The sequence below is a fragment of the Mastigoproctus giganteus genome, chromosome 8, assembly GCF_048544385.1.
Source record: "Mastigoproctus giganteus isolate SK-2022 chromosome 8, ASM4854438v1, whole genome shotgun sequence".
Lineage (NCBI taxonomy): Eukaryota > Metazoa > Arthropoda > Arachnida > Uropygi > Thelyphonidae > Mastigoproctus > Mastigoproctus giganteus.
Genome location: NC_143582.1, coordinates 89,825,972 through 89,849,483, shown reverse-complemented (window position 1 = coordinate 89,849,483; position 23,512 = coordinate 89,825,972). Strand labels below are relative to the sequence as shown.

The 23,512-nt window shown below is 36.6% G+C and overlaps 1 protein-coding gene across 3 annotated transcripts in view; it reads left to right on the top strand.

The window, feature by feature from the left end:
* Positions 1-23,512, top strand: part of LOC150081710 (prolyl 4-hydroxylase subunit alpha-1-like) — a 230,337-nt gene that overhangs the window by 185,528 nt on the left and 21,297 nt on the right. For all 3 annotated transcript variants that reach the window (XM_090379579.1, XM_090379578.1, XM_090379577.1), the window contains exons 12-13: positions 1,814-1,882; positions 18,976-19,072. In XM_090379579.1, coding sequence (XP_090235705.1) covers positions 1,814-1,882; positions 18,976-19,072 — 166 coding nt within the window. The remainder of the gene's footprint in view (positions 1-1,813; positions 1,883-18,975; positions 19,073-23,512) is intronic.

Here is a 23,512-nt window from a genome sequence, read left to right as displayed (position 1 = left end):
ACATCAGCAAATATTCTTGCACCCTTTCTATCTAAGTGTATCCCATCCCTGTAGAAGCAGTCTCTCCTATTAGCAAGCACAAACCACGCTGAAAAAGATTCTACCCCATGAGCCTTGCACAGTCTCTCCAGAGCTGAATTGATTGACAATGCTCTCATAATATACTCCCTCCTATCGTGTCTGGGTAGAATTGCAGACACTTTCAAATTTAACTCTAACTTGCGACTTTTTTTCTTCAATATTGACCTATACTTGTTTAGTAAATCAGCAGATCTATTGCTCTTAAGGTCATTAGTTCCAACATGTACAACAATATCACCTTTTTTGCCTTTAAAAGATGATATCTGCTCTCGGTCATCAACTTTTTCCCCTGGCAAACCTTCCCCTTTTCCTGTTCCACCTATCCTTTTTGCATAATATATTCCCTGTCTCCCTGATAATAGTCACCAACAATAACTAGCTCCTTTGGGATCAGCACATTCTGCCTTGGAGATTGCTGCTGTGTTGCCTGATGCACAGGTGTGAGTTCTGGTCTTGAGTTGGGCAGCTGAGAGCTTGATGGGCCCTCATATTAATTTTTTCGAGGGTATCTACTCTACGCCTCAAACTCTTATAGATACCCATCAGAACGCTGAGTTAGCACCTAATTTCTTCGTAGTCTGCACCTCACACACACACAGAGACATCCTCCTTGGCTAGATCATGTCCTGTTATAGACTGGTCTGCAAACATTTCACATTTCGCACATTTTTTTAGACTGTGATGTGTTGGAGAATCACCCCCATGGGTTCTCCCCCAAGCCACAGTACTACTGCTACTTTGCGCTCGTTGCTTTGCTGCTCTAGTGAAATTTAATAAGATGAAATTTAATAAGATTAATAAATTTTTAATTGATAATACTATACTAAGCTAACATATCTACTACAGTGCTACATATTTGACTATCCAGTTTTATGTTAAATCTTATGCTATCAAGTTTGGGATGTATGTTACGCTATTCCGTATTGCAAAAAAATGGCAGCAAGCTACGAACGGTAAGATCTACAGACACTAAGTATTAACTTTCAAAATTGCTATCTAAATTCAAAATAAACCAAGGAGCTTGACTAGTGTGTGTTTAGTGTCAAATGGCACCAGGGGTTCCCACATCTCCACAAGGAGCTTGACTAGGACTATAAACCTACTTATAGAAAATAATTTAATATAACAATTAAGTCAATAAAATGGCTAAATATAAATAAAACTTAGTGTTCGCCGGAGCTGCAAAATCTTGTCCAGCACGTGGATAACCTTGTACCCCTTTTGTTCATACCCTTATTATCATTCATACAGTTAGAACTTTTGGATGGACCTGACTCATTGATTGAATGCATTGCCTGAGATTTAATATGCTTGTTAACTACATGAACAGGAAGGATAGAGAGGACAGGAGAGGTGGATGGGTTTATGTATGCACGCACACACAAACACACAGAACAGTTTGTTTGTTGTGAATTTTGTAATTTGTATGCTGTTAAAAATAACATTGTATAATCCTATAACATTGTATAATCCTATTGTAGATGGTAACTCATGGCAAAATGCCTGCACAATGAGATCAATAATACACACAGAAACAGGCTGTGCCAGACATGTATGATGATTCTCTCAGTTATTTTAATCTTGATCTATTATTTTTGCATCTTTAATTCCTAATTTATGAATCTTTCTCTATTGAAAAAGAAAAAATTATTAAATGTATATTGCACTTCATCATTTTTAATATATAAAATTGAAGTAATTAGCTCAAATACATTAAGAGCATTTGTTACAGATGAGCGATGTAGATGCTGGTGGAGCTACTGTATTCCCTCAGATTGGAGTCACTATATGGCCTGAGAAGGTATTTTTTTTTTTTTCTCCCCATTCTTGTTATGTAATTCAAGCATTCAGTGATGTGCATTTCTGTAATGATTTTTTTGACTCAGAAGGTTATTAAGATTAAAATTAGTAAAAGTAACATTCAATTCATTTATTGAAGTGTATATTTTAGTTATTAATAATTGAAATGAATTCAGACAACTAGTCTGTGAGGAACAGGCTAAGTTGTTTACTACTGTAGATAATTATCAACTTTTCAGTGGAATATCTTTCTACGAAATTTATTGTTTTACTTTCTACTTATAGTTAGATCCTTGTTTATTCAGTCATTTATTCCAACTATTGAAAGCCCAACAAAATTTTTAGGATTTGAAATTAACATGAATACTATACACATACTCACATGATGGTTACAGGAGCTTAGATGCTTAGAGGAGCCCGGAGTGTCAGATGACACATGTCAGCAATGCCATCTGACCTCAGAAACAATCCAACACATCACCATAGGATGCAAGGTGATCACTTGGTCATGTCTACACTCATAGACATGACCAGGTCACAAGGATAATACAGAAGAAGCTAGTAAGGAAATACCAGGTGATCAAAGAAAGAGTACCATATTACAAGTACAAACCCCACATGCTTTACTGCAACTGCATCATAATAACAGACCAGACATAATCCTTGTTTGACAAGAAGGAAAAAGGTTTCCTATCTGATTGACATAATGGTGCTGAACACTAGCAACCTCCAGAAAAACCAATAAAAAAAAGATCGGGAAGTACACGGACCTGAGACAATTGATCAAAGAGATGTGGCATGTGCAACAAGATCATCGTGTCAACCACCAGTATGGTACCAAAGACCCTACATAATAGCCTAGCAGCAATAGGTCTCCAAGAGAACACCTACAAGGAACTCCAGAAAGTTGCAATCCTGAACACATGTAGAATAGTCATAGTTCCTCTACCAACAGTAGGCGCCTCTGTAGTCAGGTGGGCAGGAGCGGCAGTGCGTAGCACACGCTTCTTGATTAGACCGGGGTTCGAGCCCTTGACCACCAAATACGGAGGATGCGGAAAGGTCAGGGAATGACCACCGCATATCCCCTTAGCATTAGCATTAGTAGAGGCATTTGATGCAAGAAAGCAGGCTTATGCAGCATCAGCCAAAAAAAAAAAATAAATAAATAAATAAAAAAATATATAAAATAATAAATAAATAAAAAATAACCACTTCCACTTCACCCCTCTGTTCGTTCGAAATACCTGTCCAGCTGAGCCTTAAACTTATTTAGGCTATCAACTTCCACGACAAGGGATGGAAGTCTATTCCAGCAACCAACCACCCGCTGGCTAAAGGCAAATTTCCTCACGTCTATCCTACATCTGTCTTTCCTCAATTTGAATTTATGCACTCTCAGGTGATTATTCTGAGCAAGAGGAAGAATCCCATCAGCATTGAGCATGCTCAAACCATTCAAGGCTTTATACACCTCTGTCAGATCACCTCGCTGGTGCCTAGTCTCCAGACACTGTAATTTGCAAAACATAAGCCTTTCTTCGTAAGAGCATCCCTTTGTTCCATTCACTAATCTTGTTGCCCTTCTCTGTACTCGTTCCAGCATCTGTACATCCTTCTTGAAATGAGGCCTCCAGACCTGTATACAGTACTCTAGGTGCGGTCTGACCATTGCGTTATACAAGGGAATAATCACCTCCTTCTCCCTGCTAGAAAAATTCCTATATATCATCGACAATACACCATGAGCTACTCTTGCAGCCCGTCTGCACTGTTCAGAAAACTTCATATCTGCCTGCACAACCACCCCCAGATCCCTTTCATTCTCTACCACTGTCAGTGTAGTACCACAGAGTTGATATGTTGCTCTGGGGTTGCTGTTTCCCATATGTAGTACTTTACATTTGTCAATGTTAAACTTCATTTGCCACCTCTCAGCCCATCTGCTCAACCTTTCCAGATCCTGTTGCAGTAGCATAGTGTGAGTAGTGGCCTTGACAACCCTGCCAACCTTCGTATTGTCTGCAAACTTGGACATTAAGCTTGATATACCATCATCAATATCATTTATAAATACAGAAAACAATAATGGACCCAATACTGAACCCTGAGGGGCTCCACTAATAACATTAGTCCACGATGAGCAGTGTCCATTGATTACCACTCTGTGTCTTCTCCCCCTCAACCACCCCTTTATCCATAGCAGCAATTTGCCTCCAATGCTACACTGCTCCAATTTGTGCAGCAGTCTTCCATGTGCAACAGTATCAAAAGCCTTTCTAAGATCCAAGTATATAATATCAAAGTTATTCCCTGCATCCAGTTCTTTTGTGACTGCATCACAGTATCCAATCAAATTGGTCAGGCAAGACATCCCCTTAACAAAACCATGGTGTGTCTGAGCTATAACTGAAGTCTTGTCTAGATGATCCTGCAGTGCTTCTTTAACCAGTGCCTCCATTAATTTTCCAGGAACAGAAGTTAAACTCACAGGTCTATAATTACTTGTGTCAGCCTTTGATCCTCCTCTGTGAATTGGGGTCACATTTGCACATCTCCAGTCCATGGGTACTTCCCCTAAGTCCAAGGAAGCTGTCATAATTATGGCTAAGGGTTTGTTTACTTCCTTTGCTGCTTCCTTTAATATAACTGTATAGATCCCATCCACCCCAGGTGCCTTTCTTGTATTTATCTTCAACAGTTTCTCCTCCACTTTACTCTCAGTTATTTCAAGATTCTCTAGCTTACTGCCAGAGTTGAATACACCTCTGGCATTCCCCTCGCTGAATAACTCCTCATGTGTGAATGTCGATGCAAAATATTCATTCAGTTTGTTAGCTACCTGAGCAGGATCATCAACAGTTGACCCATCAATATCAAGTAGACTAATCTGATTCATCCCCTTCCTTCTAGAGTTTACATAAGTAAAGAACTCTTTGCTGTTTTTCTTTGCATCCCTTGCCAAAGATTTCTCATAATCTGCCTTCGCCTGCCTAACCTCCTTTGTAACTTCGTTACAGATCAACTTGTATCTATCATAGACTTCTGTGTCACATGTTAATTTGTATGTATCCCATGCATTTTTATTCTCTGCCATATGTCTCATTAGTTCATCTGACATCCACTTAGGCCTAAACCTTGAACAATATTTCTTAGTTGGTATGTAAAGCCTAGTAGCTTCCAAGTTAGGTTCTTTGAATGCTTCCCATTTTGAATTTGCTGTTGGTAACATCATCAGTTGGTCCCACTGTATAGAATTTAAATACTGTCTCAGTCCATTGTAGTCGCCTTTACGAAAGCAATAACCCTTCCCTTTACCCCTAATGGTAGTTACCTCTTTGAGTAAATCCCACTTCAGCACACTGTGATCACTGCCACCTAGTGGTTCATTTACCTGCATATTCTTAATGCATGAAGAATCACTACTGATAATCAAATCAAATACTCCCTCTAGTTGCCTCCTGAACATGCTGATGTAGAAAACAATCATCCAATAAATCCACAAAAGCCTTGCTAGTGTGTGAGTGACCAGCCCCCAAATTCCAGTCAATATCTGGGAAATTAAAATCCCCCATTATAAGACTCTCTGATTTACTGGCCCACTCTATTTCCCTGTACAGTTTCTTATTATACTCATCATTAGGCCTATAGCACACCCCTACTCTCAATTTTGATCTCCCAATGCTTATGTCACACCAAACTGACTCGACACTGTAGTGTCCAGCAATGTCGACTGGCTTCACTTCCTTGGATTTTATGTATTTCTTAACTAATAGCATAACCCCTCCCGCCTTCCTATCCTGTCTATCCTTTCTGTAGACATTGTACTCCCCAAATTCCAGTTCTGCATTCCTTATATCTTTGTGACACCACGTATCTGAAATCCCCACCTTTATGTGCCTTTGATGTTTTGAGCAATACCTCAAAATCATCAAATTTATTTACTAAACTCCTAGCATTGGTGTACATGCAAGTATACATGTACCTATTTCTATTATTAGCTACCCTAACACAACCCATGTGTTTACTTGTACCGCAATGACTCCCAGCAGTCTCTGAAATATCCTGCATCTTGTTTTTCAGGCTTCTGCTCATTCCAATAGAAGCAGTGCAAGAATCTCTTTCACCTCTGCCAGTGGCTACTGTTAATCTATTCGTCTTTGTCTCCCCCCAAGCTAGCAGTTTTCCGACCCACCTAACACTGCCTCGATAGCATCAGCAAATATTCTTGCACCCTTTCTATTTAAGTGTATCCCATTCCTGTAGAAGCAGGATCTTTGCAGAATCTTTCCAGGGTCGAATTGATCGACACAGCTCTCATCATATACTCCCTCCTATCGTGTCTGGGCAGAATTGCAGACACTTTCAAATTCAACCTTAATTTGCGGCTTTTTTTCAACAGTGACCTGTACTTGTTAAGCAATTCTGCCGGTCTCCTACTCTTGATATCATTAGTGCCAACGTGTACAACTATATCACCTTTTGTGCCCTTAAAAGATGATATCTGCTCTACAACGTCATCAACCTTTGCCCCTGGCAGACATACCCTGGTCCTGTTCCACCTATCCTTTTTACAAAGCATGTTTCCCGTTTCCCTGACAATAGAGTCACCAACAACTACCATTTCCTTTGGGACCAGCGCATTCTGCCTTGGGGGCTGCCGCTGTGTTGCGCGATGACCAAGTGCAAGCTCTGGCATTGGTGTGGGCAGCTGAGAGCTTGATGGGCCCCTCACTTTTAATCCTTCGAGGGCATCCACCCTGTCCTTCAAGCTCTCATATAGGCCCATAACAATGCTGAGTTGTCGCCTGATTTCCTTACACTCCTTGCATCGCGCACACACAAAGACATCCCCCATGGCAGTATCATGTCCCGTACCTGACTGCTCCACAAACATCAAGCAAGTAGTGCATTTTAATAGGCTGTGATTCAGAGGGCAACTGCCCCCATCAGTTCTCCCCTGAGCCACAGCACTCCCATTAACTTGAGCCTTTTGCTTTGCTGCTCTGGTCAGATTCATGAATTCGATTTAATTTCAATAAAATACGATTTCAGTACAAAATTAAAACCCTAAACTTATATCTCAACACAGTTATAACACTATATTTATGTTTCAGTATTGAGTGTTATCTACAAAATCCCTTTATATAACTTCCGTATCAAGTTAAGTATTAATTATTTATTTTTTACTAATTATTTATGTTACGTAACCCAAGTCGTTATATGTATAGTTAAAAGTACAATTTAATTGACAATGAAGTTCAACAAGATTAATTATCTGATTAATTGACAATATTATATACTATACTATACTATATTAAGCTTATGCTATCTATTTCGAGATATTTTGTATCGCGTTACAATGGCGGCAATTACGAACGGTAAACACGTGGATTTGATACCCTTTCCGATACTAAGTAATACCTACAAAATCTCTATCTAAGTTACTTTAATCTAAGTATCGTAAATAAGAATATAAAACTACTCTAGAAAATAAGTTAATATGCCAATTTAAGCTAATAAAACAGAAAATAAATCAGAAAAAACTTCTCTGTTCCAGGAGCGGCAAAAATGTACGTCCACACAGGATACTCTCGTACTCAAAAAAAAAAAAAAAAAAATATGGCCTTAGTTGCTAATGCTCCTAAAAACCAAAAAACAACAACAACATCTACCAACAGTAACACCAGACATAACAACCACCCTGTGCACTTGGTACAATACCTGTTACAGGGTGGAATCCCCCTATCAGGAAGAAATAATACAACAACAATAATAATAGTAGTCTCATTACTAATATACAATACAATATAATTTATTTAACAAGAGAATAAGTTTACAATAGATGAACTTGTTAAGAAAAGTGAATTTCTTGACAAGTTGTAGTTTTTCCTTTACAAGTTTGTATACAAATTTGTTTTCTAACAGAAAAGACAATTAAGTCACAACTCATAGTACATTCCACTCTGTAAACAGAAATAGTAATTTATCTGTATAGCTATTTTAATCCACTGTACCATTGAGTATCAAGAATTTTCTTATTAGAAATTTTAATTTGGAGATGGGATAACTTCTCTTGAGCCTGAAATCAACACTAGCCAGCAAGTTGTTTATTATATTCATTGTGTGCCTTTCTCCAAATCTATTTAGTACCCTAGGGTAAGGCAAAGTAATTGCTTTTGGGTTCCTTAAATTATGTGTGACATTCCTTTGCAGATTCGACTCTTCATAAATAGTGTTAAGATTTTTCAGGAATAAATTTAGCTTCAGTTTTTGAGCTGGATACAGTATTTTGTATTTTAACAAAAATTGCCTTCTCTTATTCAGGTCATTCCAAGAGTTTGTCCCCATTAAAAGTTTCAAAATCCTGTTAATTAGGTTGTTTATTATTCTTATTTCAGTTAGATTTGCTCGTGCCCATACATTTGCTAAGTAATTGAGTTGGGAGTCCACTAATGCATAATATAATGTAACTTTTGTTCTAAGATTTAACTTATTCTTAATGTAGTAAAAAAAGTACACATAAAATCTAATTTTTTTGTACAAATTTGTTATTTGTCTTGCCCAACTCAGACTGTAGTCAATCCATAACCCAAGGTAACAGTGATTTGAGACTTCTTCCACAGTTTGACATTTGCAATTCTCGAAATTCTGATTATGTAGGCATTCATGTTTGTGTAATTTGATAGAGGAATGAAATGTCCAAGGTTTGATGAGGTCTTATTACCAAAAATTTTGTTTTATCAAAGCTGAGTGCTAATTTATTATCATGCAGCCAAGTTTGCAAATGTATTGCATCCTGCTGTAAGTCTTTTGGCATTTTTGTCAGATTGTTTCCAATTGTATATAAGATTATATCATCTGCATAAATTTTTATAAATAGTTCTTTATTACTTCGAATATGTCATTTATATAGATGTTTAACATGATTGGCCTAGCATGAGTGCCCTGAGGTACTCCTTTATTTACATTGTATGATTTTCCCCTTGTATTTTCTACTTCAACTGTTATTTTTCTTTTGGTTAAATAACTTGCTAAGAGTTGATTGATTCTTCCCCTAATACCATATTTCAGTAATTTCCATTGCAATATTGGTATATCAATTAAGTCATAAACTTCAAGTATATAAATAAAATCAATATGAAGTTATTGTTGTTTAAATGTAAGTTGAAAGAGTCTACTAAGTTCTCTAATAATGTTTGTGCGCTCTTACCATTCTGATATGAGAATAGAGAGTTGTTTAACAACCCATATTGATGTAAGTATTTGCTTATATGAGAAAATACATAATTTTCTATTATCTTATTTATAACTGACTGTATTTTCTATTATCTTATTTATAACTGACTGACTGTATTATTATTGGTCTGTAATTGCAAAGGTCATCAGTGGTCCCTTTTTATATATAGGAATTATCTTAAATGAAAGTAAATTTGTAGGATAGCTTCCCGACTCTAACATCCATACTATAAGTTCAATCACAAGAACAGACAACTGTTCTTTGTTCCTCTTTACTTCTGTTACTGTAATACTGTCCAGTCTGTAAGATTGCTTGTTCTTTAAATGTTCTATATAATCTTAAGAATCTCAGTATATTGTGGAGTTAAGACTACACAAGAGTTTACTGTCTGAGGAAGTCTATCTTGTTTAATAAAGGAAACTTGGCAATAATGTGTATTATATCTGTTGAGGTCTATTACAGCTTTGGCAAACCTATTTGCAGCCCCATATTGTTTGTTTGTACTATCAATCTTTTCTAATAGTGTTTTAATTTGATTTCCCCTTGTTTTTTCCTTCCTTGTACTTAACAGGTTATTTATAATGTTCCATTTTTCCTTTTGTGTAATCTGCTTATCCATAAAAAGTTGATTGTAATAAGTGTTTTTTTTTTTTTTGTTTTCTTATCATACCTGTCAATTTATTTCTGAGTGTTTCATAATTTTGATAATGTGTTCTATCTTTGATGGACAATTTCTATACTGCCTGAAATATTTATCCCTTTGTACCATTAATTCTTCTACTTCTTTAGTCATCCAAGGTTTCTTAAGCTTGATCCTGCTACTCCTAGTGTTTATGTTGCAGGCTGAGTGATTTTCTTTTCTCTCGATATTAAACCTAAAATTGTTTATCATTTGTATTATCTTATTTGAAAAGACATTTACATTTGTTATGTGAGATACTTGCTCTTGTATTAACAAGTTATCTATGTTCTGTTTCAGTTTCCCTGTTGATAAATAATTTTTCTTCGTAGTATTTGTTAACTTTTTAACTTCACATGGGTGTTGTTTTGAATAGATATCTACTATTAGTATATATGTTCTGTGATCTGAAAGTTGATTTAAGAGTATGTATGAATTAGCATACTTTAACTTGATATTTGTTATAAGGTGATCTAAACAAGATCTTACTGTTCTATCACCCTCCATCCTTTGTTGCCTAGATATTCCAAATAAGGTATGTTCAAATCCATAGTTGTTTAAGATTACAGAGTATCTGAGTATCAGTATCACATTATCCATTTCATCGGTTAGTAAATTAATATTGAAATCTCCTACCAGTATGGTCTTTTCAGTCTGTATGTCATCCCATTGCAAAATTGTGTTATCTAATTCTATTAGGAAGCTGTTTATTGAATCTGATGGTGGCCTATAAAACGCACAAATCATGAATGTGTTTTCTGGATTATCTCCCAATAATTTTACACAGCAGTTTTCACAAGACTGAGTTAAGTGGTTAACCTGTATTTCCCTAAAGCATATTCTATAGTATATTATTATTCCTCCACCCCTTCTCAGTTCTCTCAAAATATAGACCTTGTCATAACCTTGTATGTTATAATTTGAAATTTCATCACTTTTTATGTTAGTCTCTGTTAAGACTATACATGAAATATATTCTTTCATTGCATTAATATATTGCAAGAAGTTAAACCAATTTAACTTCCACTGCTGATTTTTTTATCAGTTATAAGTGCTTGTATACTAGGATTATTTAAAAAATGTAAAGGTGAATTGTAAATCTGTGATTCCTCAAAAAGCAAACCTGATATCTTAATTTTACCTTAGATCTAGATTTCAGGAAGTTACAATTATTCACAATTAAACAGTCTATTTTAAATACTTCAGATCCTTTGAACCCAGAATTCTAATGGCTCTTGAAGATACATTCTTTTTTCACATAGATCCTTCCATGTTTCACCCATAAAAATTTGTAACTGTGAGTTTTTACTAATTGTTTTGTTTCCCAGAACAATTGCTTGAGGTGAATTGTTAAGTGGTCATTTATGTAGATTGGAATATTGCTATTGTTCTGATATACATCATTTGCTGTCAGTCGGATATCCTTTGCCTTTCTCATCCATTTTTCCTTTACCACATGATTTGAGAATTTCACAATTAGTGTAGGCTTGTCATTTGATTTCTTATTGTTGGGTATGTAATAGTGTTCAACTTCTTCATTATGCTGTAGCTTCAATGCATGTCCTAGCTGCTGTATTACAAGCTTTAGATCTTGGCCTGCTAATCCAGTTAATCCTACTATTTCTACGTTATTTGATAATAACTGCTGCTCGATCGAGTCAATCCTTAAGTAAGTTGGAATTTTCCTCATTTTCATTGAATGAATCCTCCAGCTTCCCAATTCTTTTGCTGATTGCAGCGTTGGAGTCCTGCAGTTTGTTTATGATTTGCTGTATTTTGTCAAACAAATCTGATACAAATGAAATCGATTTCTTAATATCTTCCACTTCTGTCTTCAGGTCTTCCATTTGCTTCTTTATTGGAACAATTTCTATTAGCAAATCCAGCAAATGAATTTTGCTGGATAGCTTCCTTAGTATGTCTTCCATATTTTGGGTGTTCGCTTGTGTTACATCTAGGTCTTCATTTTCTTTGTTTGTTGGATGCAGCAAATAGTGAAATTCCTCTGCCGAGTAGGAATTTTCACTTCTTTCTTTCCTCTCTTCTTTCCTGCACAATATACACCTCCACTGCTGTTTCTTATGCTTTGCCATTCCTTTATAGGTTGCCTCCTTCAATGAGCATCTATAATGATACCCATTGTTGCAGCCATGACATACCACTTCTTGCACATGCAGCAGTAGGTTGCACTTTTTGCAAATATTTTGATTCATGTTTGCAAAACTTCGGAGTAGCCAACACAGGATGTTTCAGATAATTTACTTGCACGAAATAAAAAAACTAAAGAAAGAATTTATCAACTTACAAATGGCAATTATTTCCAATTTTCTCTAAAAGCGCTGATACAGTAGACATGCTTACACTTAGCCCTGTAGCGGGAATGATATTAAAAATAATAAGTTAATATTATTATTATTAAAATTATTATTATTTATTATTAAAATAATAATAATAGTCTAATAATAATGTCTGCCAGGGGCAAAAGTTGATGACGTTGTACAGCAGATATCAACTTTTAAGGGCACAAAAGGTGATATAGTTGTACACGTTGGCACTATTGATATTAAGGGTAGGAGACCGGCAGAATTACTTAACAAGCACAGGTCAGTGTTGAAAAAAAGACACGAATTAAGGTTGAATTTGAAAGTGTCTACATTTCAGCCCAGACACGATAGGAGGGAGTATATGATGAGAGCTGTGTCGATCAATTCGTCCCTGGAAAGATTCTGCAAAGATCCTGCTTCTACTGGAATGGGATACACTTAAATAGAAAGGGTGCAAGAATATTTGCTGATGCTATTGAGGCAGTGTTAGGTGGGTCGGAAAACTGCTAGCTTGGGATGAGACAAAGACTAATACATTAACAGTAGCCACTGGCAGAGGTGAAAGTGATTCTTGCACTGCTTCTATTGGAATGAGCAGAAGCCTGAAAAACAAGATGCAGGATATTTCAGAGACTGCTGGGAGTCATTGCGGTACAATGACTCCCAGCAGTAAACACATGGGTTGTGTTAGGGTAGCTAAGAATAGCAACAGGTGCATGTATACTTGCGTGTACACCAATGCTAGGAGTTTAGTAAATAAATTTGATGAATTTGAGGTATTGCTCAAAACATCAAAGGCAGATATTGTTGGGATATCAGAGACGTGGTTTCACACAGATATAAGGAATGCAGAACTGAAATTTGGGGAGTACAACGTCTACAGAAAGGATAGGAAGTGAGGAGGGATTATGCTATTCATTAAGAAACACATAAAATCCAAGGAAGTGAAGCCAGTTGGCATCACTGGACAGTGCAGTGTTGAGTCAGTTGGTGTGACATAAGCACTGGGAAAGCAAAATTTAGAGTAGGAGTGTGTTATAGGCCTAATGACTCTGATGAGTATAATAAACTGCTGTACAGAGAAATAGAGTGGGCCAGTAAATCAGAGAGTCTTATAATGGGGGATTTTAATTTTCCAGATATTAACTGGAATTTGGGGGCTGGTCACTCACACGCTAGCAAGGCTTTTGTGGATTTATTGGATGATTGTTTTCTACATCAGCATGTTCAGGAGGCAACTAGAGGGAGTAATATTCTTGATTTGATTATCAGTAGTGATTCTTCATGCATTAAGAATCTGCATATAAATGAACCACTAGTTGGCAGTGATCAGTGTGCTGAAGTGGGATTTACTCAAAGAGGTAACTACCATTAGGGATAAAGGGGAGGGTTATCGCTTTCGTAAAGGCCACTGCGATGGACTGAGACAGTATTTAAATTCTATACAATGGGACCAACTGATGATATTATCAAGAGCAAATTCAAAATGGGAAGCATTCAAAGAACTTATCGTGGAAGCTACTAGGCTTTACATACCAACTAAGAAATATTGTTCAAGGATTAGGCCTAAATGGATGTCAGATGAACTAATAAGACATATGGCAGAGAATAAAAATGCATGGGATACATACAAATTAACACATGACACAGAAGCCTATGATAGATACAAGTTGATCTGTAACCAAGTTACAAAGGAGGTTAGGCAAGCGAAGGCAGATTACGAGAAATCTTTGGCAAGGGATGCAAAGAAAACAGCAAAGAGTTCTTTACTTATGTGAACTCTAGAAGGAAGGGGATGAATCAGATTGGTCCACTTGATATCAATTGATGGGTCAATTGTTGATGATCCTGCTCAGGTAGCTAACAAACTAAATGAATATTGTGCATCGGCATTCACACATGAGGAGTTATTCAACGAGGGGAATGCCAGAGGTGTATTCAACTCTGGCAGTAAGCTAGATAATCTTGTAATAACTGAGAGTAAAGTGGAGGAGAAATTGTTGAAGATAAACACAAGTAAGGCTCCTGGGGTGGATGGGATCTATCCAGTTATTAAAGGAGGCAGCAAAGGAAATAAGCAAACCGTTAGCCATAATTATGAGAGCTTCCTTGGACTCAGGGGAGGTACCCATAGACTGGAGATGTGCAAATGTGACCCCAATTCACAAAGGAGGACAAAGGCTGACACAAGTAATTATAGACCTGTGAGTTTAACTTCTGTTCCAGGAAAATTAATGGAGGCACTGGTTAAAGAAGCACTGCAGGATCATCTAGACAAGACTTCAGTTATAGCTCAGACACAGCATGGTTTTATTAAGGGGAAGTCTTGCCTGACCAATTTGATTGGATACTATGATGCAGTCACAAAAGAACTGGATGCAGGAAATAACTTTGATATTATATACTTGGATCTTAGAAAGGCTTTAGATACTGTTGCACATGGAAGACTTCTGCACAAATTGGAGCAGTGTGGCATTGGATGCATATTGCTGCTTTGGATAAAGGTGTGGTTGAGGGGGAGAAGACAGAGTGGTAATATGGACACTGCTCATCGTGGACTAATGTTATTAGTGGAGTCCCTCAGGGTTTAGTATTGGGTCCATTATTGTTTTCTGTATTTATAAATGATATTGATGATGGTATATCAAGCTTAATGTCCAAGTTTTCAGACGATATGAAGGTTGGCAGGGTTGTCAAGGACACTACTGACACTATGCTGCTGCAACAGGATCTGGAAAGGTTTAGCAAATGGGCTGAGAGGTGGCAAATGAAGTTTAACATTGACAAATGTAAAGTACTACATATGGGAAACAGCAACCCCCAGAGCAACGTATCAACTCTGTGGTACTACACTGACAGTGGTAGAGAATGAAAGGGACCTGGGGGTGGTTGTGCAGGCAGATATGAAGTTCTCTGAGCAGTGCAGATGGGCTGCAAGAGTAGCTCATGGTGTCTTGTCAATGATATATAGGAATTTTTCTAGCAGCGATAAGGAGGTGATTATTCCCTTGTATAAGGCAATGGTCAGGCCACACCTAGAGTACTGTATACAGGTCTGGAGGCCTCATTTCAAGAAGGATGTAGAGCTGCTGGAACAAGTACAGAGAAGGGCAACTAGATTAGTGATGGAACAAAGGGGTGCTCTTACTAAGAAAGGCTTAAGTTTTGCAAATTACAGTGTCTGGAGACTAGGCACCAGCGAGGTGATCTGATAGAGGTGTATAAAGCCTTGAATGGTTTGAGCATGCTCAATGCTGATGGGATTCTTCCTCTTTCTCAGAATAATCACCTGAGAGGGCATAAATTCATTGAAGAAAGACAGATGTAGGAAAGACTTGCGGAAATTTGCCTTTAGCCAGTGGGTGGTTGGTTGGTGGAACAGACTTCCTTCCCTTGTCGTGGAAGTTGATAGCCTAAATAAGTTTAAGGCTCAGCTGGACAGGTATTTCGAATGAACAGAGGGGTGAAGTGGAAGTCATTTTTTTTTTTTTTTTTGGCTGATGCTTCATAAGCTTGCTTTCTTGCATCAAATGCCTCTACTAATGCTAATCATATCCTGATTACTGATGAAGTGAGCTCTGTGAAGGATGGACTCAATTCCCACTACTTGCACAAGTTGGCAGGAGAAAATCCATGTAATGGTAAGGGGCTCATCAAGACAAATTCTCTGTTAATATCTTGTGTGACATGCTGATGATCAGTTAATGTGATAATGATGTTCTATGACAACTTGGCTGGTCAGAGCTTGCTGGTACTTTTTAAAGATTATTATTATTATTAGCATATGGTGCAAAGAAGCCTAAGCCTTATGCTGCACCGGCTAAAAAAATTCTGTGTTAACCTGAGAGAGAGAGAGCAAGAATCAGAAGGGAATCAACAAGAAAGAGAAGAATGATAATATCCAGCTCGGGACCCTGGGTGTGCCAAGCCCATACTCATCAGATGTGATCCCCTGGGGTTATGTTCCTCTTTGAGCAAGAAGTGTGGTTTAAGCATGATGGTGCTCCCACCCATTTAGCTGATTGATGAGAACTCAGTTCAGTACTATTATCCAATCAACTCTGAAATAAAGCATTTTTGGACACGTATTTATGACATTTTTTTCTCATTTTGGATCCTAGCATATTTTATGCATTCTTATGAAATACTATGTATATATTTGTATTTCTTTTTATTATTGTTGCAAAGATTTCTTAAATGGGGATAATAATTAGTAATGCTGCTTATTAATATTACAATTTAAACACACGGCTAATACAATAAATGAAGAAATAAAATATACAGGTAGTTCTCGACTTTACGAGTTAATTCGTTCCTAATGCGCACTCGTAAATCGGGAATTTATTTCCCATAGACTAAGGTTAAAAATAGGGGTTACGTTCTCAACAATGAAATTAGTTAGCTAATTAATTTGTTTAAACAATGATTGATTTATTGAAAGAAATGAAAACATAACCTGTAAAATCAAGCAAATTATAATAATAGAGAAATTATTTACGATTTACAAATGTTAAAGAATGTTTATTCTTCATCATCATCGACTAAATGCACACTTGTTGATGGGCTTACTTAGATTATTATTATTATTAATTATTATTGTCTCGGCCCTCGTTGGTTTGTTGCACAAGGAGTCGTCTTCTTTAGAAATGTTTCAAGAGGCATTTGTTTCCAAGATAATCTTCTCTTTTAATTTTAAATTTAACAATTGCATGCATAAGCATTTTTTAACAGCACACACAAATTTCAACTAACAATTCACATGGAGTAACAAGTTTACGAATCTTAAAAAAAAAAAGGAATGAAGGGAAGATTCTGAAAATTTATTTGTTTTTTTATACGATTGAAAATTTCAGTAAAGGGGAAACACATTTCACCATAATAACCTAAAAAACCACACAATTCCTTTATCTGTATTTTTGCAAATTCAAGAAAATCGAGTTTACTACCCGTTTATAATTGCTTGCAGTAACAGAAAAGCCCAATAAACCAGGAAGTGCAAATTGTTTTTATTGTTTTATTATCGTGACTTCCAAAAATGTGCTTTAGAAAAATATCACAAAGGCGTTTAAAATTGATTCTTATAACGGAACATATAATAACAATGAAAGTTTAGTGCATTTTAATAATTTGAATTGCTAATATGTAGGTTAGTGCAAATGCATCATTTTAACATAGCTATCTACCAAAGTAGTTAAATTAATTAATTTAATTGGCATCGTTTTGGTTATATCTTATATTGTGACTGCCTTCACAACGAGTTGCCATGGTATTGTACTACCTCGAATAAATAACACTTCACCAGTGGAGAAGACTATTGTTATTTATTCTCAGCAGATACCACCACCCTTTTTCACCATACTTTATAATTTGAATTCGTAACTAATACAATTTACAAACCACACCCACGACCTTTTATATGGCCTTAAGGTCACGCTCCTGACCTTTTAAAAATGACATTTTAGAGAGATAAATAGCTTAGTTACACAGCGAAAATTTCAAATTCCGAGATCTTGAAATGAATTACCACAAAACAATGTGTTATTGGGTTCATGTTACGATATTTTAACAATACGATGGTGTCTCTGGAACTGATTAATATCGTAAATCGGGGTACGGCATTGTATAGCTTCATGGTTTGGAATACTGTATTTATGAATGTTTAACATTCATTTTTTGCAATTAACGTTCATATTTTCGATTTTGTTGATACTTAATACTTGGGGGGAAAAAAAAATCTCGTAGACCTGGGAATTCTTAAACGAAACATAAAGCGAGAACTGCCTGTACTGTGGTTTTTGGACCTTGGCATTTTTTAGGAGAATGTCAACGATTTGCAAAATACTTGTTGTAGCTGTTTTCAAGTTATAAAGTAATAGTTTATCATTCATTTTTGCTTTTGTACTTGATTTTATGTATTTCCCCTAAGAAAAAAGTTACTCACATTTAATTGTACAGCAGAGCATCCAAAATCCAAATGTCAATAATCCCGAACAAGCATTTATTTATTTTTTATGCTGGTACCATAAAACAATTACAGTAAGTGCCTATTATTGTCATCACATTTGCAAATTGAATTTTGATTCTATTAAACAGCAATTCTAATAAGCGAAAATTGGATGAATATTATCCACAGGCTATAAAAATTAAGATATAAAGCACAAACACTTTTATTTGCTTACCAATTAACAAAATTAAATGATACATGAAAATCGACAAACAAACTGAATACTAAATAGACAAACTGAATGCTATCTGACTGAACTACTCTTGCTGAAAATAGTGAGAGATCTGGCAGCAAAGAAACAAAGTTTGAAAAAGGTGCAGCAAAAAATAAGTAATTATTTTTGTTAAAAGCCTATCTGCATGTTATTATGGCTGAAAGTTCCATTTGTTTTGTTACCTGTGAATAAAAATACATAAATACAACTTATTGAACCCTTTTTTTTTTTTTTTTTTTTGTTTTTGTCTCCAGAACAGTATTTTTGATCAGTTCAAAATCCAAACAAATTTAAAGTCTGACCAACCCCTGGTCCCAATTAGTTTGGATTATCGATGCTCTACTGTTCTCCTGATTAGTTTAGCAATCATTGGTGGGGAAGATTTTATAGGATATGATTCCACTTAAATATGGAAGAATTAATAAAAAAAATAAATAAAAAGACATTTTTATTGCAACATTAAGGTAAAAATACAAAATTTTTTGCTGATCACCAAAAATCTTTATCAAAGATTTTATTACTGTGGTTTAGTATCTTTTATTATGCAGTAATGGGTTATTCTCTGCTTATAATATGCTATAACTTCAGTGCGATTACTTCATTGTGTATTTAAACTTTCCATTTGAATTTCAGGGTTCAGCAGCTTTTTGGTATAACTTGCACAGAAGTGGAGAAGGAAACATGCTTACTAGGCATGCTGCATGCCCTGTTTTAGCTGGCTCTAAGTGGGGTAAATGCATTCATAAATATTAAAATATCTGTATGAATATGCACTCTATATCAAATTTTAATTTAATATATACAAATAAGATGTATGCATCAATATTTTAATAACTATACTTTGATGTTTGAATTTTTAATGAAACTTTCAGTATTTAAAATTTCATTTTACCTATATCATTTTACACAATTTCAATGAAACAAAACTAAGTCTGCTGAAAAAAAAAAAAAAACTATAGACAAAATATAAACATGAAATCATTATTCTCTTTCATTTTTATTTATTTTTTTTTTCAAATTTCATGCACGTTAAGTCATCAAAATTTCACATATGCACATACGAGGTGTGGCAGTAAATTTCCCAGACTGGTGTAATAAAAAGAACACAAAGTGAAGGAGCCCAAAAATGGTTTTATTTTTATTCAATGTAATCAACACCTGAATGAAAGCACTTGTTACACCATTCTAAAACTTTCAAAAAAGAGTCAATGAAGGTTTTGAAGACCATTGACTGACTCTCTCTCTCCTTCAGGTACAAATTTCTTGTGAATCATACTGTTTGTCAGAAAACATGATCAGCATGATCTCGATCCTGAGCTCCTGCAAGTGAAACTTTTTGGACCCTAGTGGTGATTTTGAAGTCCAAGTCCACTGCATGCTTGCTCTGACACTTCATCTCTGAGTCGTACTAAAATGCCCAACACTCATCTTCATTGACAATACAGTCAAGGAAATTCATTCAGATTTGTCAAGGATTGCCTTGACAAGTCTGAATGAAGTATTCGTATGTTAACACTCTTTATTGCTTCTGCTCATCCATGAGGCTATGCAGCACAGATTTTGAACAGATATTTTGTAACTTTGTCCTCATTTCGAGAGGTTGACAGATTGAGGTTGGGGATGTTCGCAATGACCCAAGAAGTGGGTCATTGTGAACATCCTCATGTCTGTCTTTGAACCACTTATGCTATTCAAACAAACTGGTACAACTTAATGTTTCATCACTATACATTAATGTTTTTAACATTTCTGTTGCAGATTTTCCCACTTTAAATCAAAATTTTATGTTTGTTCATTGCTCCAATGCAAAATCGTGACACAGAACTTAATGCTGTTAATGGAACTGGCTGTTACTTGCAACCTGTCAGCCTACTGGACAGTTTCTGTACCACCATCTGTTGGGGGAAGTTTGAACTACAACATACTACTGATATTTATTTTCAAATTCATCAAACATGATTTCAACAGCCAGTCAGGGAACTTTATTGCAACACCTCATATTTCTACTTATATATTATGTACAATAGGATCTCAAAGTGCATGACCCTGCCTACATATCAACTGACTCTTAGATTCATACTTATGTTCATGGCTCATTATAAGCTTGCTTGCCTTATGATGGTGACAAGTGAGAAGAGAAGGGAAGGAGCAGAGAGGGGAAGCTCACTGTCATAGTGTATAAGATATCAGCCTTTCATTTTGATGAGTAAGATTTCTCTACTTGAACAAAATAGTATCTTATGGATTAATAAAGGCAATAATGTGTCTTAAGTCAAAAAACTGCCTCTCCAAAAGGCACGCCCTTTATGTGACTGTAATTTAAGATTTATGTGCTTTAATTGTGACTGTAATTTAAGATTTACAAAAAAAAAAAGCTTATATACACCGTACTGCCACTTTATTAGGTACACCTACCTAGTAGCGTGTTGAGCCTCTTTTAGCCTTCAAAACAACCTGAATTTGTCTAGGCATGGATTGAACAAGATGCTGAAAATGTTGTGCAGGAATGGAGTACCATGCAGACATGAGTGTTAAGCAGTTCCTTTAAATTCGACAGAGGTGTAGGCCTGCAGCAAACAGACCTTTCCAGCTCATCCCAAAAATGTTCAATAGGATTGAGATCCGAAGGCTGAACGGGCCACTGCAGCAAAGAAAAGTCATTGTCGTGTTCCTGGAACCATTCCATAGTGATTCAGGCTTTGTGCACTGCCACGTTATCCTGCTGGAAGTAACCATCTGACTGAGGATAAACTGTCAACAAGAACGGATGCACTTGGTTAGCAACTATGTTTAGGTGCGATGTAGCATTCAGACGTGAATCTATGGGTATCAATGAACCCAACATGTGCCAAGAAAACATTCCCCACACCATAACACTGTCCCCACCACCTTTGCACGGATGTCATCAGACATGACAGATCCGTGGATTTACGTTGTTTTTGATCAAACTTTGATCAACATGATGCACCAGGAACTTCAACTCATCAGACCAAGCAACTGTTTTCCAATCCTCGATAGTCCAGTGCTAGTGTTACTGTGCCCACAGGAGGCATGCTGTCTTGTTCTTCATTGATAATAAAGGTGCATGATGTGGCCATTGGCTGTTGTAGCCCATTTGCGACAAAATGCAACTAGTGGTCCGTTGCAATATTTTGTTCTGCACACTAAGGTTGTATTTTGACATGATGTGCAACATTGTGGCCTGTCTGTTTGCTTGCACATTTCTAGCCATCCTCCTCTGACCTCTCTCATCAACAAGCGATTTTCTTCCACAGGAATGCCATTGAGATGATGTTTTCTGTTCATTGCACCATTGTCGATACTCCCTTGAAACTGTGGTGCAGGAAAAGTTCAGAACTGCCGTTTCAGAGATGATTTGTCCAGCACATCTTGCTCCTGCTACCATGCCTCATTCGAAGTCCGTTAGATCACTCCTTTTCTCCATTCTTGTTACGGTTTGTACGGTTAACTGATACTAGAAAGGTTGTTCTGCTGCATTTATATCCAGAATTGTGGCCATGTGATTTGTAACGTTGTGGGACAAAAAACCATTTGTGTGCACAGCAGGGGTGTACCTAATAAAGTGACATTACTGTGTGTGTGTGTGTGTGTGTGTGTGTGTGTGTGTGTGTGTGTGTGTGTGTGTGTGTGTGTGTGTGTGTGTGTGTGTGTGTGTGCATGATTTATAGAAATTTGCCTAGTTTTACCTTAATACAATGGTTTTCTGAATGGGAATGCCAGCTTATGTAAATTCTCACTTGCATGTTAGTGCCAGCAACCTAATCATCCCATACTTATACTGTATATAAATATTGAAAAAACAAATACATATTTTATTTTTTTATAACTGGTGCAATTCCCGTGAGGTGTAACAGTACTGCCCAATAAAAAAAAAAAGTTGGAAGTTTTTATATATATTTAAAAAAAAAAAAAAAAAAACTAGCTGTCACAGGTCGAGTTTTGTATATGTAAGTGAATACCAAGGTCACCTGTGTAAACTGTGCAGTGTAAAGTAAACTAGGAGGGAGGAACAGATGAAGATAAATATAAAGGAAGTGGATATGATAGGAAACCTTTTCACTTGGAAATAGGAAATTAAAGGAATAGATTTGTTCTCCTGTGTGAGGTGCTCATCCTCCACTTGAGGGGGGGGGGGACAAGACTGTCAAGAGCAGAGAAAGGTTTGTTGTGGTAGGGTCCACCAGGCAAAAAGGTTGGTATGGAAGGTAGGACAGGGAGATGGATTTGTGAGAGGAAAAGTCATAGAGCCAGGGTAATTATGGGGAGAAGGAGATGTGGGCATTGCTACTCTGTTTGGTAATACCACACTGGCTAGACCAGCTAAAGTGTCAGCTGGTCTGGCAGCTGATCAGTGTTAGCAAAGCAGGGGGGTTTCTGCTAGGCTAACCCCACTGCATTCTAAATTGCAAAGAGCTTGCTAGAACAACACACTCTTCGTGCACTCGGCTCAATTGCATCCCTATCGTACTTACACAAGTACACTTTTTTTTATAATGACAGACTGAAAAAGCACATAACACAACTCTCACCCAACCACTCACCATCTGACCATCATCATTCAGAGACAGGATGCAGGTGCGACCTAAATATAACAACTGCCTAGACTGACATTTTTTTTTTCTAACTAGTCACAAACTTGTAATCGGTCACTGTTTAGTTTACACAGGTGACCTTTGGTATTCACTCATACATGCAAAACTTGACCTGTGATAGCAGCTAGTTTTTTTGTTTTTTTTAATATACAGTAATACCCCGACTTACGCTACCCCGACTTACGCGAACTCGGAGTTACGCGGTTCTTGATTTTTTCGTTTGGCAACGCTGCCGCCCACTATCTTCAAGGTCGTTTTTCATATGTTATCGATATACGGTGCGACGGCGGAGATTGAGAGCGAAAGATGAACAAAAATTCAACTTTGCTGCTTTTATGTTTTTTATATCAGTGAAGGGGAAACACATTTCACCATAATAACGTAAAAACCAACACAATTCCAGCTATCGGTATAATCGCAAATGCAATTAGATCGAGTTTACTACCAGTTTATAACAGATTTCACTAGCAGAAACGCAACTGGATTTTTATTGTTTTATGGTAGTAACCCCTAGAAATGTGAGGTGTTAATAGTGTATCTCTGCCTTTATGGTGTTG